Source organism: Hetaerina americana, unplaced genomic scaffold (genome assembly GCF_022747635.1).
Source record: "Hetaerina americana unplaced genomic scaffold, ioHetAmer1.1.p SCAF_5, whole genome shotgun sequence".
Lineage (NCBI taxonomy): Eukaryota > Metazoa > Arthropoda > Insecta > Odonata > Calopterygidae > Hetaerina > Hetaerina americana.
Genome location: NW_027287095.1, coordinates 44,141,479 through 44,160,225, shown reverse-complemented (window position 1 = coordinate 44,160,225; position 18,747 = coordinate 44,141,479). Strand labels below are relative to the sequence as shown.

General features: G+C 39.7%; 1 protein-coding gene across 2 annotated transcripts in view; it reads right to left on the bottom strand.

The window, feature by feature from the left end:
- Hex-A (Hexokinase A) overlaps window positions 1–18,747 on the bottom strand; it is a 70,497-nt gene that overhangs the window by 27,459 nt on the left and 24,291 nt on the right. The window contains exon 1 of one of the 2 annotated variants that reach the window (XM_071592951.1): window positions 8,885–9,189. The exons of the other annotated variant lie outside the window; for it this stretch is intronic. Coding sequence (XP_071449052.1) covers window positions 8,885–8,905 — 21 coding nt within the window. The 5' untranslated portion in view covers window positions 8,906–9,189. Of the gene's footprint in view, window positions 1–8,884; window positions 9,190–18,747 lie in introns of those variants that run through there. 2 annotated transcript variants of the gene reach the window in all.

Here is an 18,747-nt window from a genome sequence, read left to right as displayed (position 1 = left end):
ACTGGTATTAGCGGAAATACAACCGGGATTAAATTCTTCTTCATTCTCAGCAACTGACCTTCCTCAAAGTTTCCATTAGCCATAATCGCATTTTGATACAATATTCACACAGGAAAATGAGCTTAATACCTTGTTATCTCGCTTCCACCCCCATTCTTTGTTGCTGAGTTAGTGTGTAAATAATCACACCAGAAACAATTTATTTTCACAATAAGCCTCGGCCAGGTATCGCCCGAGATAAATGAGACCAGATTAAATCACGACGTATAAATTACAATATCGTTCTTAAATGAAGAAATACGAATGAACAAATATCAACATGTACCAACTTGAAATAAACCATGGGAAAAATATGGAATTAGTTCGAGGGGTTTGTCTGCAAGTGAAGTACAAACTTATTTTCGGAAACAAAATACTAGGCATAGGAAATCAAATAATTCTGCAAAAAGATAACTCCGATCATCAAGGACATTTTTCGATCTCGACTATGAAGATTTTCCCATCGCTGATAAATTTTTTCGTTGAAATTAATGTAATCAAAATATAAATCTGTTCTCCCTGATTTTATTCAAAAATTAAAATTTTCAAAAGAGACTATGCCATTATAGCCACCGAAATCGTTTTATTATGGGACGGCTCAACTTTTCCTATTTGGATAAGATTCATTTTCTCATCGCAATTTATTGATTATTTTCGTCAAGTAAGACAGACATCTGGCAATAAGAAAAACTGTATTACGATATGGTAGTGAAAATGCAACAATCGGGGGAAGGGCTAGAGGCAAAAAATTCGAAATGTTACTATTTACGTTATAAAAACCCCCAATATTCTCAGAACGTGATTTTTGGACACACATTGAGGGAGTAATTCCACCGTAGTAGTGTTCACAAGAATTACTGTTCAAGGGTAATAATCTGGTATTAATGGAAAGGCAATTCTGCATTATGCTACCTTAGAATCTTACACGTTATTGATGATGAATGATGGTCAGCAACTCTAGTATTAAAGGCACGGCGTGCTATACCTCCACATTTTAAGGACTGCATGACAGATTGTTACATTGACAAATTAATATCAATTTAAATTACTCGATAAAATTATTTATTTAGAAAAAAACGTAGTAATTCTTTGAACTTTATTTTAAATTTTCATGAAAACATTTTTGCTTTAACTGAGTTCCAAGGATTAATATACCTCCCACTGAAGTTTGATGGCCATTCACTTTATTTTTGCTCAAAACTGAGCAACGAATGGGTATTTTGGAGTTTGGACAAAACAGTTTCTTAGGTACACTTAAATTTACCAAATTGAAGGTATCCGTGAAACCAAATAAAGAATTGATTCCATGGCGGTATAGCTTTCAATCCTGCACACTTTTTAAATAACAAAGAACCCCAAGCTCATAAATTCAGTATTACTCGTAAATTCGATACAAAGAGACCCCAAAAATGCATCCTAATATAACATAGCAGAATACGTGAATCTACCTACGAGAGGAAAATTCTGCTTCATTTCACAAATGATTTGCACCTCCTATTCCTCTCTTGAGTGTTATCTACAAGGAAGTTTCCCCCGAAAAGAAGAAGTGTTTTGTCCGCAATTGAGGTTACTGCTCCGTCCACATCAATGCTGGCAAAACTAGAATGAAAAACGTTTCTAAAGATATAAATCAGAGCTTTATTTACATCTCGACCCTTAGTCCCCCGATTCAAGCTACACTGCAAAAGTGGAACGTCATAATCCTCTTATTTTTTATTTTAGGCAGGAATTCCTGAATATAAAAAACTTATTTGCCGTTCCTAATGGCATCTTCCTTTTAAGCCAGACAAGAACCGGTTTCACCTCCCTCGAAAGCTACGGAGGGTGAAAACATAAAAGGGAAAAGTCGCAGCCAAATCTAGAAGATGCCAGTTTCCTTGTCGGAAAGGAACATCGGCTGTAAGACGGCTTTTCCAGAAGAGCTGCGACGGTATCTCCACTGGGGAATTTTCTGCTGCGGGGCGTCCTGATAAGACATGAAATTCCCATGCCATAAAGACTGCGATAGTTAACGATGTTTCCTCGCGGTTATACTAGTTCGAAAACCACTTGTTAATTACTTCTTGATAAAGAATGAATATTTGTATGCCGTTGATTTCACCACATAAAAAACTAACACGCAAGAGAGATAAGGAAGAGGCGGTGCATGACTGAGTAAATATTACTCGCGGTCACTTATTCATTTCACCTCAACGAGGAAGTCGAGCAAGAGCACCCGGCAGGACGCGCTAAGAAGGCAAGCGGACAAACTTGTCTCGCACCATGCCATAACAACACCTGTTCCCCGATTTCGATAAAGGACAAACCCCAAGGTCAAGAACCTAGGTCATGTTGCATCAGAATGGTGGTCTTCATAGGGCACTCGTCAGCCCCTCTATGACTGAAGCGCGCGACCTTGAAACCATTACGGCTCCAAACTTTGTCCCTAAACAAAGCATCCTTTAAACGGTGCCAGGCATGACGACCATTCATGGTTTCGTGTATTAATGGAATTCGCTCCCGGCGGCGCTGGGGTCGTCTATAGATCCGCACGATCCCTTGGCAGGGGGTGGCCCTTTTTCGACACCCTTCCCTCCCACCTCCATTCTTCCCCACCTTTCCCCCGATTCAGTCCCTGCTACGTCGTCTCCCTCCCAGTGTGGCCCCGAGGAGGATCTCGCCAGTGGAGATCAATACGAGGGGCTAGCGTGTTGAGGGGGAGGGGGGGAAGCGGGAGAATCGAAAGTGAGGCCGGTGCAGTGACCTCCCGTCACTATTCCATCAATTTCTTTCCTGCCGGAGGCCCTTCACCCTCTCCCTCCCCCAGGGGCAATTCGTTAATTTGAGGACGGCTGGTCCTTCGGCTGCGCCGTCCTTGGTATCCAAAAGGAAAGAATGCTAAGAACCCCAAAATGAGATCCTAAAATAAGGGACAAGGATAAAGATAAACGACATCGCTTCCGGGTAAAACCCATTTTTTTGGAAATTATGATTCGACCAGGTTTGTGGCGACATCGATCGCCGATAATTCACTCCCCGAAAAATCCAAGTGACTGCCTATTACATATGAATCTTAAACAACTTCTACCATCCACCTAGGACAAGTTGCTTACCCATACGGGCTCGTTTTCAGTCAAGAAAACAAAACCTTATTTGAAACCTATCTCGTTTTGGGTGAATTTGATAGTACATAATTCTTGATTATATAAAAGAACAAGCTTACCCTGAGCAGCAAAGCGAGATGATTGCATCCTGAGATTATATTTGATCATTGAGATCCTGAGATTATATCAGGGACATCAGTTTTCACGAGGTATTGAATATTTAAGACAAGTCTTAAATGAGGAGGCAGCATTTTAAATCCTCATCACCTCTCTCGAAAACTGATTGAGTCAATAATTGAGAAAGGAGTATTTACTCAGAGAATTATCACCAGGGATGGTCGCGGGAGAGGCTGTCCTCTCTTGACTGTAGCGGCGTCACAGAGAAACCAATCCCCAGCGCAGTGAACTTATGCGAGGGGGAGAACACAAAGACAGTATTTGACGCGGTGTGTTTCGAGGGAGAGGAGCAGCAAGGAGCCGTTTGCCGCACGCCTACCGCTCTCCTGCTCTCCCATTGGCTGGCGAGAAGGCGTGTCGGCAACCGTGCCCCCAAAACCTTCCCCGCCCGCCGCGCACACCCAGCGCCAGTGACGTCACCCAGACTCGTCGCCGCGCCACGAAACATGCGAACATCATCATCGTATCTCCCGCGCGGCGCGAACCACTTGCATCATCCCCTTAACCCCCCCCCCCCATCCCAAACCGCGAAAAAACCTCGAACCTTGCATCATCACGAAGCTTTTCCTTAGCAATTGACAAGACGGCCTACAGAAGCGTCCTCCTCCCGTGGACGATGATGAGTGTGAGGAAAGTAATCCACAATGAAGCCGTGGAAGGGATTTTCATCCGTATAACGGCCAAAATAGCACTCCAACGAATTTTCTTTTCGCCCCCTACCCATCAGAGAATACCCAATGAATTAATTGCTTCGACTGATGCGTAACCGCTAACCTGCATCGATGGTGGAAACTCGATTGCTGTTGTTGACAAGAATCGTCGTTTCGTCGTCGATGCAGCTGATTTCCCAAATTATTCTTATTTGTAGTAATGCCGAGAACCAACGATGAATTAAATAATTTCCAACGGCCACTAATTCCGAACATTCTAAACGTATCAGATGCAGTCAGCACATAAGTAATATATTGGGGATTTTAGCGGATACAATTTTAATTTTCCATTTAATTATTGTCACATCTAATTAATCAAAATATTTACACTACACTTGTAACTAGAAATAAGTAAATTACGTACACTTCAGATATCAGTTCTTGTGAAAGGGATGGTTTGGTGAGATGTAGAATTCTCAATTTATACATGACCGAGATGCTAACAAATATCTAGTACCTAAATAAATTTGCATCTTATGCCCATTTAACATTTTTGGTGGGGCTTTATGATAAGAGGAGCGTGAGAAACGTAGAAAAGTTTTAAATCGAACACACCCCCATAGAAAATCCATGAATGCCACCACATCGGAGCGAATAATTCGACGCTCTTTTCATTTAACCTTCAAAGAAACAGAGAGGTTAGGGAAACGATAATGTTTGAGTGAGAAAATATCGAACATGGTCAAGCTGAGGGAAAGTTGAAAAGCACGCAATTCGCCTTCCTGTTTCGTGAGGGATGAAAGAGTGGAACCGCGAAGAAGAGCATGCTTGTGCGTCGGACCACTATTTCCGAATGTAAAGGAAGCCCTTCGGTGAAGAGGAAACCAGAAGGGAAGAGAGCAGGGAGGGAGGGGACTAAGATAGCACTCAAGGACGGGCATCCCGAACGCATTTAGTGAAGAAAACGACCCGAGGTGGCATATGCACATACAGTCAGCCAGTCGGCTCGCCGTCGTGGCGGGAGTGGCCTTAGCAAGCAAGCCGGCTGCTCAGCGAGGTAGAAATTCCAAAGACCAGGTAGCGGAAAAGACGTCGAAAGGTAAAGGACGTTCACTGCACGTAGGAGAGGGGACGAGAGAAGCAGCAGCATTCCAGCTGTGCGAATACATATCGTTAAGGATGAGAAATCTAAGAACGTAAATTTTCTTACAAACATACAAAGTATTCTACATAATACTATACAAACCACTGCTAGGGTATGTGGCAGGGGGTGATTACACACCAGATTACATTTGATACAAAATACTTTTCACCCCTGGCGCGGTCGGATAAAGCTATTCTGATATCTTTCGCGGGAAAACCTACATCTCCAATCTCTCTCTTCCACACATGCTCTCTCTAATTTTATTTACAGGATTTCTCCTACCCTAAGACAATGGGGCTAATAATAAATTTTCAACATCATCACTGAAAAAATGTCATTCCAATTCACGCAAGAAGTTTAATCTGTTATGTAATCTTCGCTCCGTTAGTGATTACAACCAAGCTCCAATTTTCATACACTACTCAGTGTATCATAACGTTTTACAAATCTACGCTCACACCATCTAGTTCGGCAATCATTCCTACTTCTTTCTCTTTACAATAGGACCACAGCAGTGTATTACGTCCAGCAGCGTATTCCTTCCACGTCTATGGCAGCAGTGATATCAACCAGAGAAACATCCAAGGACTCATCTACTCCCATTCTTAATAAACGACAGTGAGACCTAATAGGACATACTCTTAATTCGAATGTAATAAGATACAAGAATTCCCAGAAAATAACGAGTTAAAGCTATATTAAGGCTTCCACACAATGATAATGAGAAGCTGGTAGCGCACCCACACAATTTGAGCTCCCTACGCGCAGTAAGCAACTCATTCATGGGCGAGCACTCCCTCTCTTTCTCTCTCGAATCAATTCTATCAACTCGAAGGGTATGGTAGAGGTCATGCTCGACAGTAAAAATGCAGTCATTTATCGATCTCCAAGTAGCACAAGGAGTTAGTCTCAAAACTAGCGTTTTACCATTTCTCGGAACAATACCTTTAATAAAAAAAACGCGACGAAGAAGGTACCTTGACATGTTTCTCTGAACCCAGCAAATAACGTTAAACGTAAACCTCTCGAAATCTAATTGCCCTTCAATCGGCCGAAATGTTTCATTGGATACCATACAGCGAGAGAACGAACGGCAAACAGAAAACATACCTACCGATAGTGCACGACAGTGCTGAGAAGATACTTATTGATAGGTATTGCATTACAATACAGGTTTAAATAATAATTAAAATCGACTGCACTGAGATTTTTAATATGAATCTCGGTTTGCATCTTTCATACTCGAAAGAAACTCAATGTAAACATTAAAAAGTCCCCATTCATTGGAAATGGTCCTTGCCACAATTTTTTTTTCGACTTTTGACATTTTATCGTGTAATTAATACCCAATAATCCGAAAAGAAATTGGTTTGCCTCTATCTAAATGAAGACAGCTGGACATGGTTATTTAATTTATGTTCTCATAACAGAGATCCTAAGGGTTATCTTCATCTCGTCCACCGCCCTCAACACCATTAGATAGCGAATTTCTCAAGATAAATAAATGCTTTATGGATCATTACAAGAATGTCGATTTCCTCATACTACTCTTCGATTCGCGATAAATCAAATTAAATGGTCCATTAAATGGATTCAATTGCACATGCCTAAAAGTCGGCTGTCACTGATCTCACACTCTCGAAATTTTGAATTCATATAAACGACATAGGAGACATTTTGACCTATAGGATGTACCTGTATTACTAATTCTTATTTTTTTATTGTATCAACATCTACATATAATTCGATATTGCACTGGACCAATAAGTTCCCTTTTAACCACAGCGCCACAGAAATAAAATGGAAATCAGTAGCCCATATTGCAATAGTAAATAAACTGAATGAGTCCCAAGGAATATCCAAATTGATAGTATCGTGACCAACGGATTATTCCATGGAAGAATTGAGTGATCTAAACACCAGCATATGTATGTGCATGTATGTATCTTACAAAAAAAGGGAACACATATTGCAACCGAATGAGCTTAAAATGTGTATCTTCACAAGCACTAGAGGCAACCTTATCAGGCATTCGGTTCTAAACTATAATAGTTCTTTACTGGTACCGTTATTATGCGCGCAACCATACAAACGCCTAGTTCAGTACCGATTGTATGTTTTCTTCATTGCTTCCTTTTCTAAATAAAAGATAAAATTGCAAATGGACAAAAAGAGAGCTGCAAAGTCTTCACCAAATGGAATGTCTGCATCTGAGCTTTGGGAGTTGTCACACGACCTTCAGACGTCCTTGAAACTGTTAAAACTGCCTCTTTCATTTTCTCAGTCAACTTGATGCCGCATTCCTTAAGGAAAACTAAATCTTTTTTTTTTCAGATAATAAACCTTAACATATTCACATTTAAGTATCCGAATAGATAACCTTGAAAGGAAACTTGAGAATTTTCTGTCCACAAAGTAAATCCAAACAACGATCCTTTCTGATTGTTGTGAATCAGGGGCAGAATAATTTAGCCGACTTTCGCTTTACCGTTATAACAGAGACTCGGAAAAGAAAAATAGTCCTCGAATACGCTCAATAGTGCAGTGCCTTGGACAAGGCGATCAATTCACTTTCATTGATACAAGTAATTCGGCCTCGAGATAGTGACTAACCCACAAAGTAGGTTTAAACTGAGAATTTTAAACCAATACAAGAAGAAATTGCTAAGGACGATTTGATTCGCACATCGACAACATTACTGCAGTTTCGTATCAGTTCCGATTATGATTCATTGTGGAAAAACAATATAAAGGAGACTAGTTACAAACGGGAATAGTTTATTTTTAATATGAAGGGCCTTGATATATGTACTAAAATCAAGTATACCATATTTATGTATTTGCCACAAATATATTAAAAATAAAAAATAATTTGAAGTGCCATCGCGCTGATTGTTTACCGTCACTTCTATCATTATTAGGTACAGTGACTTCTAGTAATACTTTGTTCAGAAAGATAAAGAACTACGAATGAAAAGAGTACTATCACACCATCGAAAATGGCAATTTTAGAAAAGAAATAAGACGAAGAGCTTCGTACGAGAAAATAGTATTTCAAAGCTTTATAATTGAATCAAATTCTCAAATGACAACTATTGCCGAAAACATTTATGACAAAAGAGGCTACGGATCACTAGGGGTTAAGAATTACTGATATTTCAATAGAACGAGTATTCAATGCATGTCTTCACAAAAATGTTTCACTCAGACCGCATGCCTTAAGCATCAAACACGCTCATCCAATTATCAGCTTTTAAACTATGGCTATTTAACTCTAGATTCACGACTATATTTGCAATTCATAAACGATGAACGATGTCAAATATGTAACAATAATTGAAACATGCTCTTCTTCGGTACTTCCGTACACAATAAAGCTTAATATAGCTTTAAGAACTTATTTTCAGACAAAGAATGCGGATTTCACTTTAAATAATTGGCAGAATGCCCCTTTCCTCGCTACGATAACAATGACGAGTGCACAGCTGTAAACTGAGTCACGTGGCTACCAAAAAAACATTGTAAATAGTTCCGGACAAATACCTGGTGACACTTCTGCCATCTCGAAGATTCAAATTATAGGCGCACTTCTCGAAGCGCACGACAACTCAAACCTCATTCTTTAAAAACTACCAGACACGTGTGGGGAGGAAATATTCTTTGGTCCCGATCCAGAAAAAACGAACAAAAACAAACCACCGAAGCTCAGGCAGAGAAAAAAATGCACTCCCATGGGAAGATGGGTCTAAGCAATACAAACAAAGTGGGGCCAACGACCCACATTGACTCACTTCAGCGAAGGTGTCCCTCATCCCTCTGGACTGAAGTCGAAGCTGCTCTCGGTCGAAATCCACGGTACACTCCTCTCGGTATTCTCTCGCGTACAAGCTCTCTCTCTCTGACTGTCGAAGTAACACAGCGAACGCGGGGGTCAAGTCGCGAATGAAACCGCTCTGCACGAGGATAGTAAGGAAAATGTCCGACTGGTCTCCGGTGTCTCTCGACCGTCTGAGAGGAAGGAGTGGGAAGGAACGAGGTCACCTTGAGCTCTGACTCGCTATAACCACCTCCCTTCTGCCGTTCCCGACCCTTCCTTTTTTCCCGTTCTCACACCCACCCTTTCTCCCTACCCTCCCTCACCTTCGTCACCCCGCTCCTCGACCACAAAAACGGGCAGAGGCGCCCCCTTCCCGCCTTTTCAGCCGAGCCCACACTCTCTGCCGCTCTCCTAGACCTGCGCCGCCGCGCCCGGCCGCGCCCCCCGCGTACGCAGGCGCTCAATAGCACACGTAAGGTATGACGTCACGCGTCTCCCGTTTCCCCCTCCCCTCCGACACCTCTTACTCCTGCCCACACCTCCTTCCTTCCTCCTCATCCTCCGCCACTGACGCCCCTTGGAATACTCGGAATCAATGGCGCACGTGATCGAAGTCAGCTTGCGCCCCGCCTCTCCGCGCACCTACATGTAAACCCGGCCGACTTTTCCTTCAACCGCCTCTGGGCCGTCTCCCCTCCCCCCCGAGACCATCCCACTTTCCGGGGAATAAACCCGCGAAACCTGCCTCCGCAAAACGCTCGCGCAGCGCACGCGGGTGCCCCTATTCTTCACTTCCCCATGACCGCCACAAGGGCTTCCCCCTCAGCCGAACACGCCGTGTCCGGCACGTGTGCGTCGCTCACCGTCCGAAGTGCGCCGTCCATCTCGCCAACGATACAGTATTTTGGTCTTTTCACTTTATGCCGAAGCCTGCCAGACAATCGTGGTGCATGAGGTTCACAGCAGTGAATAAGGATTTAGGTTGCCACTTGGTATGTCCAGCCCCACCAGGAGTCCTACTACTTGGCACATTAGCACGAAACGTGACCCAAAGTATTCCACTTTTGACATCCTTTACCACTCGAAACATAATAAACAAATACTTTAAGGATCAAATTTTAAAAGCGCTAGACATTAACTTTAGTGATATATATGTAAAAATCTTAACCCTCAAGAGTCATTCAATTCGAAGTTAAACGAAACATCTGACAAATGCAAAAAGGTATATACATATAAAGGTTTGCGTGATGCAATATTTCTAAACCTTATATTTGTTCAAAGTGCAGTGGATCTAACAGCTATTCATTTAGGAATAAAGAGTTTGGTAATAACTATGTAAAAAGTTTTATAGAGAGAAAACGGGGGTTCGGTTGGTGCGGTGGCTAACGTACTGGCTTTCCACCGAGAGGGTCCGGGTTCGAAACCTGGAGACGACAGATATTCAATGGTATCCCGAGCCCTACTCGCGGTTGGTTTGTGGAGAGCACTTGGAGTGAGTGCGCCGTCCGTCGAATGGGATGTTAAACTGCGGACAATCTTGGCACCTTTCTTTAAGAGTAAGCTAATGACGACACCGAGTTTGTCGTTCGCCTCCCCAAATAACTACTTCAAATAGAAGAGAAACTGATTACTGCGTTTGTGTAAAGTTGCAGATGACTCATTTTCATGTCACTTCGGTTGTTTCATTGTACGAGTCATTGAACACTAAACCTCATTGTATTAATGCAACTTAACTTCCAAAAGCAAAAAGATTTTTCCTCCCTCTCTCCTCAACCACTCCACGATTGACCCATGTAGTTGTCTTTATTGTTCCCGCAACGCTTTGACACATTATTCTGCCTTCAAAAATTTTCAATGGAATAAATGGAGATCCTAAATCCGCGAATAGATCAATTTCTTCAATACATCAAACTGCAAAAAAAGGGTCCCAATTCCACAGGTTGATGACTTATATATTGGGTTCAATGAATGCACGGCCTACTTATGTACGTTCCAAGTCGGCACCCGAAAAATTAAAAATGAGCTTTAATATTTTCCAGTGAATTCCATAATGTCAAGTCTGTCGCAATTGAGTATCTGCACGTGTTTCTGAGCAAGAGATAATCAAGACTTCCGCAGATTAATCTCTTATCACTCTTCCACAGAAAAATGATTTATCTTCAAATAGTAATAGTTCAGACTTAAGGCAGAACCATTTAATCTAAAAAGAGCTACAAAGTTATTCTTCACCAACGTAAACGGATTGATATTTATCATAAAGCCGAATTTTAAGTTTTTTAGACCATGAGTATCGGTAGGCTGTAATTGAACTGCCATTAAAATTTTCTACAAACGAGAATTAGAGACGTATTTAAGTGAAATGCTGATTATATCACCGATTTAACCTTAACACTTTTCAAATCAACCGTAGTTCTTTCCAAGGGTTACTTTTCAATAAAAAAATAGAAAAAATCTAGTTTAAATTTATTGCCAATTAAAAGGACTATCAAAGTGAGGAATTACACGTACTGAAAGCAAAATACCACCAGGAGCAACCAGTTTATGACCTTCAGCTGACATTAACAGAGATGATGATCGAAACCAGTAAATTCTGGGAGTCCGATTATCGCGAAAAATACGCAGTAACAAAAATTAAATGACTATCAAAAGGGGTGTCAAAATGTCAAAAAATTCATCATTCAGCTCCATAACATGATAAACGAAGTTACCTACCTTATCGCGATATGTGCCCTTCTTAGCTGCACCTGAAGGAAAAATCGGAAGAGAGGCGCCGGAAAATTTAAAGTTCAATTTTGTGACAGAGACGATAGTGCTTGATTAATGAGGAAATTGAAATTAAGCTAACAAATGAACAGGAATTAAGGTGTCTATAGTCATTGGCAAACTCGTGGTGACGGAAATACCAGAATCGCAATAGCCTACATCCAAAGTACCAAGCACACCTCGGCGCGTTCGCAACAAGATGATAATATAATTATTATTCCTGGAATCAGAGTCAAAATTCCATTTTCGACGTTCTTATTTTTGTATCGACACGCTTATTTACCGCGGTAGGGTCATATTTGGGTAAAATTATTCTGGTGTGTACTCACCCCCCGCCAAACTCACTGGCTGTGGCTTGCAGTGTATATTTAACTAAATAAATTTAAACACGTTCATTCACTTTACAGGGGTGGCGTGGTGATTTAGTGGACAGAGCGTTACTAGATAGGGCTGGGTCCTGGATACGGCAGAGGGTGTCTCTATCGACACCCCTAGCTAACTTTGCCGGACGCGTTTAAGCGATGCAAATTTATTTATTTATTTACACCCTGCAAGCCACCGTCAGGGTATGTAGATTCGCCCTAGATATCTTATAATCATAAGTGATCTCATTCTTTTTATCGCTAGAGATATCATCCCTAATATTTTTCACCTTGGCATGACATAGCCCTTGACGTCGTGATGCCTTTCTAACCCCCTTCTTCAAACAAGTAAATTTTCCTTTTAGGCTTCTTATTTCGGACCCCCTGAAGGGAAAACTTAGCATTCACCACCCTGTGGTCACTTATTCCTTTTCAAGTTTCTATAGTTAAGACTTTTTCGGGAATATTCGTTGCTAACAAATCCAGAATATTAGTAATGAGTTCAAGGTAAAAGAATTCAATAGCAATTCGCAGATATCTTTGACTTTTACCGCCCCTTTTAAAACTATATGTGCTCAAGCCAATAGATGGGGTATTTAAATCTCCACCGATTATAACGTTGAGATCATTGCGTTAGGATAAAAAAACCTTTGATTTTCTGATCTAATTCTAGTATTAAATGGCCTCTGTCGCCTGGTAGTCTGTAAAATGCGATTCTATTTGTTCTATCATATCGGTAACTGGAAAAGGATTTCGGGAAAATTTCAACGTCGACAATATCAGTGGATTACCAGCTTTCTGTGCCAATAATTATATCTGCGCCTGTGCTTTGAATAAGGTGCTGACATTCTGCGACTTTATTTTTTTAACTTTGGCAATTTTATACAAATACAGATAATGTTTCCTTAACATTAGGGTTTTTGAATTTTTAACGAGGATCGCCTTCTTATTGATATTGAATCCCTTATAAAATTTTCCGTCCAATGCTATCTGATTGGTGTTAAATGAACTATTGCTGACACTGAACCTCACTTAATTTAAAGCTACGTAATTTGGCAAACTACACGTTGACCTTTAATCTAAAAAAGCCCTGCAGTGCTCGAATATCCTACCCGCTACACACCTGGCGGCCTCAGACGTGTAGTGAACACCAGAACGGTTCAGGGAGTTCCTACACAAAAAGTTTAAGAAGCGTCCCCTAATCTGAAAGGCCAATTTTCACTTAGTGCGAGGAGAGTTTTAGCCTTACCAGCCATTAAGAAAAACGTCTGCGATGAATACCATCCGAAGTGCTTTTAAACTGTCGTTTATTTTCAAGTGGTAGTTTTATTCCTTCATGAAGCGCCAAAAATTATTTTTCTGTTGTTTTTCGTGGATTAAGATGGATACTAGGGTGAATGAGGACTGTTCGGGAGGACAGAAAACTCGCAAAGATGAACATAATGGGTTTTGTTTTAACCACAGTGTCAATGACTTCGCATTTTGAATACGTCAATGATTCTGATTTCACTCCTCTCAAAACATGGAAAACGTAGGATTTGATGGATGAGCTGCTTACCATTATTATTTAAAAGCGAAAAAGTGATTGAAAACAAAAAAGCACTTCATGATTCATGCTTTCATGGAATAATCTTGTGAAACACGCATTTTTGTTTACAGTACCAATTTTGCAAATGCATATCAATTTAGATAATGACACAAGATATTGCAAACCGCAAATGTATTGCGCTGTATTCTATTGTACGCGACATTATCCAGAGACTCATCCTGACAACGCGAAAAGTCAACACAAGGGGGTAAGTGTTAAAAAGGTGTACTTCCGACAAGCGAAACACCTGAGGAGCGAACAGGAATAACAAACAAGTTCTTAAAAAAGTAATAAATTTATAAGGAGACTTGATTCTCGAAGGAATATTTGAAAATTTAAATACAAATGTGATGTAACCTCTGCTAGTTGTCACCAAAAACACAAGTTTATGAGTGTGCTTAAGAAATATTTGCCCTTCTGAAGTGATTTTTTCTAAATATTTACTAAAATATGAGATTTTGGAGGCGGATTCTCATGAAAATGTAACCATATGAAAAATACCAATGTGGCTTTTTCAGTTAGGTTCTTTCTACAGGGCAACGTAAGACGTATAGCAGCAGCAGCATAAAATTCATGTCATAAGAGTAAGGCAGGGATCCAGTGTCATCTTCATACTTCAAAAGAACTAAATTTTAAAATCTATTCCCGAAGCGATACCCGTCGCTACTATATGCTGTATTAACAATGGTACCAAATTCTACAATAAATACCTATCAATGATTCCTCACTTATTTCAAATACGTGATTATCAATAATAACACCACAATTTTCTTAACTTGAAAATTTGTTTTATGCAATTCATGGTAGATGAGCAGCCTTAAAGTTACAAAACATATGCACATCATACCAGACCAAGAATGCCAGATTACGAAGGATAAATGGCTAAGATAAATTATAATAACTTGGATGAAAATGCAATTACAAGTGAGTGCCAATGTTCTGGAAAAATTGATAAATGATAAAAGCAGATATCCAAATGATTCACCATCACTAACCAATTCAAATGTCTCCTCTTTTTCTATTTTCAATTTATATTTTATTAAATAGCGAGACAGTTTTAAAACAAATCACTTTTACTTAAAAAATATTTGCCCTCCTGAAGTGATTTTTTCCGAGTTTTATAGAAGGAATTCAATTAAATTCTGACCCCGCTGCTATCCATAGCAGTCTGCTAACCCTTTTCTTCACAAATAGCTGGATATTAATTTATTTCACTGATTTAATTTTTCAATCAATAGAACACCTTCCGAATCGCCGAAGCTCAACAACAAAACTTTATCTCCCCTGAAAAATTTCTTAATCCATCAATCAAAGCAAACTAACATTTTCATTTAATATGAAAGCTGAGAATGTGCAAGTCTTCGTCGGAATCGTCATTGAGCCAAGCGCTACTTGTATGTAATTCATTTACAGTTACATAAAAAACAGAGGAACATGATTTTAAATAATATCAAATAAACGAACTCGCACGAAAGGCGAGAGACACAAGTGCTCATCATGTAACGATCATATAAAGAGAAAGACTAACCCATAGGAAAAATTAGTAAATTGAGCAAAAATTATATGATTCAAACAATAAATGATTCAGAGGTTTGAAAATATTTAAAAAAACGAATCTTTTCTAGCAATTTGATTAGTGTTACTCAGGTTTCGTAACACACACAGTTAACAACTTCGAGCCCACCGCGTAATAGCTGAGAATACTTCCGGAGAGAATGCTCAGGATTTATGCTTGAACCTTTGAGATAATTACTTGAGAACACATTGAGACATACTGGATACTACGCGTAAATACCGAAAGTATTGCCTCCCAACGTAAGATAAAGGCCAGTGAAAATACTTCTCTCTGTTTACCTTCAATGGTACAGACCCACGACGACGGGTATTCATCTTTACACCCTGTAAGTCTTGGTTATCACCATGAATAGCTTCCACCATTCACAGTGCCAACAGCATAACATGCTAACTTGAGTTTTGGCTTTGTGTGGACAATTTGGATTACAAGAGACCTGGTATATAAGTTTATACACATATACTTTAGAATCAGGAAAGGCGATAATCGAAAAAACTCAATTAGGGTTAACCACAAGGAACAAGGAAAACCGGTACACTCACGTTATAGTATGCTTACGTAACGGATGGAAATATTTAGAGAGTTTGTTGATTTTCCGATGAATCCTTTACAAATTTGGGTGCAATAACTTAGAAAGAACATTTCCAGATCATTTGTGAGAAGCATGGACTGAAGCACTACTACTAAGCTACCGCGTGTATTCAATTTTCAAATGACATGACTTTTCAAAGAAAGAACACAAATATAACATGAAATAAAAGTAAAAAGGAATTTCCTCGTAAATGATATTTTACTAATTTAACCAATTGTTATGAAAAACCCGCGCTTCGTGATACGTCAAGTTACTAATTATTAAAATAAATGCTATCGGAAATTGATTTTGTGATATATATGACAATGTCAACATTGTCAACAATAACAGCAAAATAAACTCTCGCCCAATTCATGTGATCTTAAACTGAGCAAGTCGACGACTTAGTCGGTTTGCGAAGGAAAACTTAGTATCCACGACCAATATTAACTCGCGCAGTGAAATTACCTCTTCTATAACACAGTGGTAGGAGAATCAGGGAGGTATTGGGAGCAATTTAGGATAAATCACATGTGGCAGTATGCATACTGACTTGTTCATACGAGTTTATTTTTCTTAGGATGCGAGCCCTGAGCAGTGTGCTACGTGAGTCATGATGACCAAAGTAAATAAAAGTAGAGAAGTAGCTAAGGAAATGGAAGGTGAAGGAATGGTTCCATGAAATATAATGAAAATAAAATGAATCGAGTGCGTGTAACATATGAAGAAATGCTTCGTAGAGTGGGTGAAGATTCTTATGTGATTGTATTTTTAGTACCCAGTAAGCCACCAGGTGGCTTACTAGGTACTACGGGGGGCACTGGGTACCACTACGGGGTGGTGTGGCATGGGGTGAAGACACACTGGACTAATGTTGACCTGAATACTAATTCTACCTCTACCGCGGTCGGACAATGTTATCTCTCATGGAACCCTTCTCGTTCTTGGAAAAAAGGATATCTTGAATCTTTCTATTCTACACCAAATCTCTCTAACTTTATCGACATGATCTCGTCTACCGTAGTACGCTTGGGTTAACAATAAATTTTCAACATCACTGCTAAAGAGACATCCTCCCAATTTATGCAAGAGATTTAATGCAAGATACAAAAAGAGGTAAACAGAGTATGCATACACATCCTAAGGTATGATTGCTTACTGATGACCATCATTGAAGAAACCAACAAGGGGAAGAATTATCGTATATCTACATTACATCTCTTATAACTTCAAGTGAATTTACAAGTCCTTAAAAAACAATGGTGAACGCGATAAAAACACATTAAACCATGTAATCTATCCAATGCAAACATGGCATGCATCGGAAAATAATTTTTCTTATTAGATGGAGCTGTAGCATCAAACTATAAGGACTTGATTTGGCTCATAGATTTGAAAATGGAAACGATAGAACAAGGATAATTGAAGGAATGAAAAAATTGGCAGAATGCAGAATAGCTTGGAGAACTGATGTAAACAAATTCTCGACTGATAACTGACTATGATGATAGCAAAAGTAAACACAAAATATTCAAACTCTCCGCGCTTATATATAGTAGATGCATACACCGACTTGATAGTAACATCACGAGAATCAATGGTCACATGATGAATCAATCGTATGTACAACGACACATGTGACTTCAAGGCACACATGGAGAGAACTCTCCGAAAACAAGCTATCATTAAATCAAACAAATTACATGAAATCCACGCGGGAAGTTCCTATTCTAAATGAGTATTGGTGATGAGCCAATACAAATATCATCATCTCTGGTTATCAACTCGACTTGTCTGGCTTGGCACAGGTCTTCCCTAAATTTCACCAACTAACTTCTTCGTGGATGCATCTCTCTTTTAATTGTCGTTTGCCATTATTTGTTTCATACATCTTCCTCTGCAAGTCTACTCTTCCCTCCGCGACAATATTCTTCAGTCCACCATGCCTTTAAACATCCGAGTCTTTACTGTTTTTATCATTCAGAGTTTACCATCATTTCTTACACTTTTTAGAAACACTTCGTTAGCTATCGGATTCAACCATTGATTTTCGTTCTTTTGTAGCACCGCATTTCCAACCCTTTCACTATCGTCCTTTTGCACATATTTTCCAATTTTCATACTACCATAGAAAAATAGCGTGCTCGTGGTGTAGGCTTAAATCCAATGCTTCCATCCGATCCAATTTTTGCGTTCCCGAGTGTCTATAGACTTTTCCTTTGGTAAAATATATTATTTAACTACGATATACTGCTAATTTTTTCCTTCTTCCTTGCTAATAATTTGTTCTCCTACGATACTCTCCACTGAAGAATTTCCCTCAGTTAAATTTATCGTTTTCCCGATTAAGTCAATTGTGGCGTGAGGAGATTTTTGGATAGTGGGAACTTATTCCTTACTCCTTTCTTTATTCTTTCTTATGCACCAGATTTAATGAAACACAAAACCACCTGATTATTTTTACAGACTTTGGATCTCTATTCTATCATTATATGGAAATCCTATGCCTTGAGAATAAGAACTATTTTTCCCGATTGTACGGCACGCAACAAGATTCCTATGCAGCACCCTCATTTGATGCATAGACTAGCATTAACATAGAACACATGCATTCAGGAAAACCTGCAAAATTACCTTGTGATGGACAGTAATGTGGTAAGCATTGCGGGCTTCAATTTTTTTTAATTCCGCATTTTAGTGACTGTCAACCCCATTTTTGCCACAAACCTTTGGGGACCCTAAAGCCTTAGCGGTATTTTATTACGCAAAAACGGGCATCAAGATTGCTGGCAAGCCTCTCGACAAAGGAATGTGAACCTCAATTCAAGTTATTTGTAATATTAAACTTTGCCCTATTTACACATCACCGCTTTTACATGCAAGCCAGAGGAAATACCTATCATAAAATAGAAAACATAAACATTCATGAATAGGCAAAGAATCAAGTAAAAACTGAAGATTCAGTTTTTGTTTTACCGTA